This window comes from Myotis brandtii, unplaced genomic scaffold (genome assembly GCF_000412655.1).
Source record: "Myotis brandtii unplaced genomic scaffold, ASM41265v1 scaffold10757, whole genome shotgun sequence".
In the NCBI taxonomy this organism is placed as follows: domain Eukaryota; kingdom Metazoa; phylum Chordata; class Mammalia; order Chiroptera; family Vespertilionidae; genus Myotis; species Myotis brandtii.
This window is the reverse complement of record NW_005353661.1, coordinates 1-3,179: the sequence shown is the minus strand read 5'-3', so window position 1 is coordinate 3,179 and position 3,179 is coordinate 1. Positions and strand designations below refer to the sequence as shown.

The 3,179-nt window shown below is 39.8% G+C and overlaps 1 protein-coding gene across 1 annotated transcript; it reads right to left on the bottom strand.

The window, feature by feature from the left end:
* Positions 1-544: 544 nt before the first annotated feature.
* On the bottom strand, positions 545-1,709 carry LOC102249363 (upstream-binding factor 1-like protein 1). Its single transcript, XM_014541931.1, is given in 2 exon segments — positions 545-1,097; positions 1,099-1,709. Coding segments are annotated over 2 exon segments (1,164 nt in total).
* Between the last annotated feature and the right edge of the window lie 1,470 nt (positions 1,710-3,179).

Below are 3,179 nucleotides of genomic sequence, written 5' to 3'. Positions count from 1 at the left end.
TCGGGATATGTCCCTCATACAATTAAATAGCCTTAATAAAATAAGTAAAAAATGGGCCTGCCTACCTCTGAAACAAAATTTATGTTTAACTTCCATATGCTACATTTGCACTTTTCAAGAGTCACATCACCTATCATTCTAGCCTGCCTTTTGCCAGATCTCACCATGGCCTTTGTTAAATAGAACAACTGGTTACTCAAGACTCAGTGAAAGAAAAATTCCCTGGGAAGTAGAAAAAATTTAAAATGGAAAGAGAAATATGGAAAAAGCAGAGGACTGTTGCTTCTAGTGACTTTAAGTGTGGTCACCTTCTAAGTGCTAATTAGGTGTCTGTGACTGAAGGTATAGGCTTTAAATAAATTGAAACTAGCTAAGGAGTCTTGCATTCCACTGTGGCCTTTTTGTATGAGTCAATTTTGAATCTAGAGTAAAAGGTGAATTTATAGATTATCTAGAGTACAGGAATGAATGCTTCCTAATGAATAATATTGATTCTCCCTTCAACTGCCAAGGAGTGAATAAGAATTATGGAATATTTACAATTTTATTTGGTTAACTTTTCTTCATCCGCTACTGCTGGAGTCTGAGGAGCTGCTGCTTTCTGCCTTTCCCCCATGTTCCTTCTTTTCTTCAGATCCCCGTGAGGAATGAGAACAGTCCCCATTTGTCTCTGAAGATGCCATCCTGGGAGCCTGTGGCCCCAGTTATGTGCAAGCCCTCCTGGCAGAGGCCTTGCTGGTGGAGACTGCACAACTGTCCTGATGATCTTGGGGTCTGGCCCTCCACGCATTCTCATGTTCTTCCGCTTCCCAGAGGTCCTCTCTCTGTAGGTAGCGTACTCTTCAGGAGACAGACACTTGAGCCAGTGCTCCAGGTCCACCTTGTACTGTTTCTGCAGCTCCTCAGCCTGCTTCCTATAATGCTCCCTCTGGCTCCTTGGGATGTGCTGCCAGCGTCTGCTAATCTCCACCATGCGCTCCCTCTGGGGCAGGCCTTGCAGCTCCTTACTCCACCACAAATCCTGGTGGAACTTCTGGAATTCGTTCATGGGGGGCTTCTTGGGCTCTCCATGGGATTTAAACTCAGAAAAATAGTTTTTTGAGGGAAGACTTCACTTTCTTCCCTTTTCTCTGAAATTTCTTGGGGGCTTTGGTTTGGCTCCTTTTGGGGACAACAGGGTTCTGCACCAGCTCAGGGTGGTCTATCTTGAACTGAACCAGTTTCTCCTGAAACTCCTGTTTCTCCTTCTGGAAATCTTGAATATATTTCATCTTCATCTCCTCTGGGAGCTCCTTGTATTTCTCAGACATGACCTTGGTCAGCTCCTGGTTCTTGAGTTTGGGGTGCATTTGGGAATATTCGAAACGCTTCTCCTTGAAGAAGCGGAGGTAAGGAGTCAGGGGCTGTTTGGGCATGTCTGGATGTTTCTTAAGTTTTTTGCTTTTATAAGAATTTTTAACATGTTCCTTAGCTTCCAGGACTAATTCTGTCAAAGTACGATACTTTCTTATCTTACTAGAAATCTCTAACCACTTGAGTTTGCATCGTTCTCCAGAATAACCTTTAAAAGCTACTTTTCCCCAGTCCATATGTGACTGGGTTGTTTTGAATGTGTGGTTGTCATTGGCTGGGAGATTATTCTTCATGAGGTCCAGTAACATCACAATGTCTTCTTTGGGCCATTGGTCTTGGCCGTTACTCAATGCCATTTCTAGGACTTTGGGCCACTTATGAGGCCCCAGTTATGCAACCACCAAAGCAGAAACTCAAAAGTCTTCAAGCTTAAGACTTAGCAGCTGAGCTATTTTGGAAGTTCTGCAGTGTGTGTTCTATGTTTCTGAGGAGCAATAGAAAAATGAATGAGAAAATCAGAACTCACTCGGGATATGTCCCTCATACAATTAAATAGCCTTAATAAAATAAGTAAAAAATGGGCCTGCCTACCTCTGAAACAAAATTTATGTTTAACTCTACATTTTTACATTTTCACTTTTCAAGAGTCACATCACCTATCATTCTAGCCTGCCTTTTGCCAGATCTCACCATGGCAATAGAACAATGAATTACAAAGGGGGAGAGGGGTAAATAGATTACTCCTGAAATTCCAAGGGAAATTAATCTAATCAATGAACTGTCTTTCCCACTACAGAAACCTAATTAGGGTGGAGCTTCAGGGATCCCTATATCAATGTGTCTCAAAAGCCAGATTCATTCTGTTTGGAGGCATTTGAAGTTGCTGGAAATCTTCTAGCAACTTTGGGTACAAGAGAAGTAAAAGGTGAATTTATAGATTATCTAGAGTACAGGAATGAATGCTTCCTAATGAATAATATTGATTCTCCCTTCAACTGCCAAGGAGTGAATAAGAATTATGGAATATTTACAATTTTATTTGGTTAACTTTTCTTCATCCTTAAGCATCTGTCACTTTTGCTGTTCTACAACAAGTTTTTCCAATTAAGCTTTAGGCTTCCTGACAATTATAAAAGTACGGGAAATATAGAATTTTTCTCTAGATATCCCAATTTGTATGCACAAGGAACATAACATAAAAAAAATAATTACGTAAATGTCTAAACAATAACAGATTAAAATTCTATAGCTCAAGAGTAAACTATAAGTAATTATATAATTTTTATTAACTAGGTAAATTATATTTTCTTAAGAGAATCTTAAACCCACGGACAGTGAAATTAAATTACTATATATGTATTTATGCATTTTAAGGAAAGAAGTGAGAACTCATTTACTTACAAGTGTGTGCTCACCTTCGGATTGTATAATTGATCTCAGGGGAACGCCCACCCAATCAGGTCAGGAGTTCTGTGTTTTCTGGGCTCTTGTACCCAAAGGCAGCTGTAGAAAGCATTCATTCCTATACTCCAGATAATCTATAAATTCACCTTTTACTTCTCTTGTACCCAAAGTTGCTAGAAGATTTCCAGCAACTTCAAATGCCTCCAAACAGAATGAATCTGGCTTTTGAGACACATTGATATAGGGATCCCTGAAGCTCCACCCTAATTAGGTTTCTGTAGTGGGAAAGACAGTTCATTGATTAGATTAATTTCCCTTGGAATTTCAGGAGTAATCTATTTACCCCTCTCCCCCTTTGTAATTCATTCCTGGCATTGATTTTAAAAAACATCCACATGGCAAATATTCCCACATTCTACTCC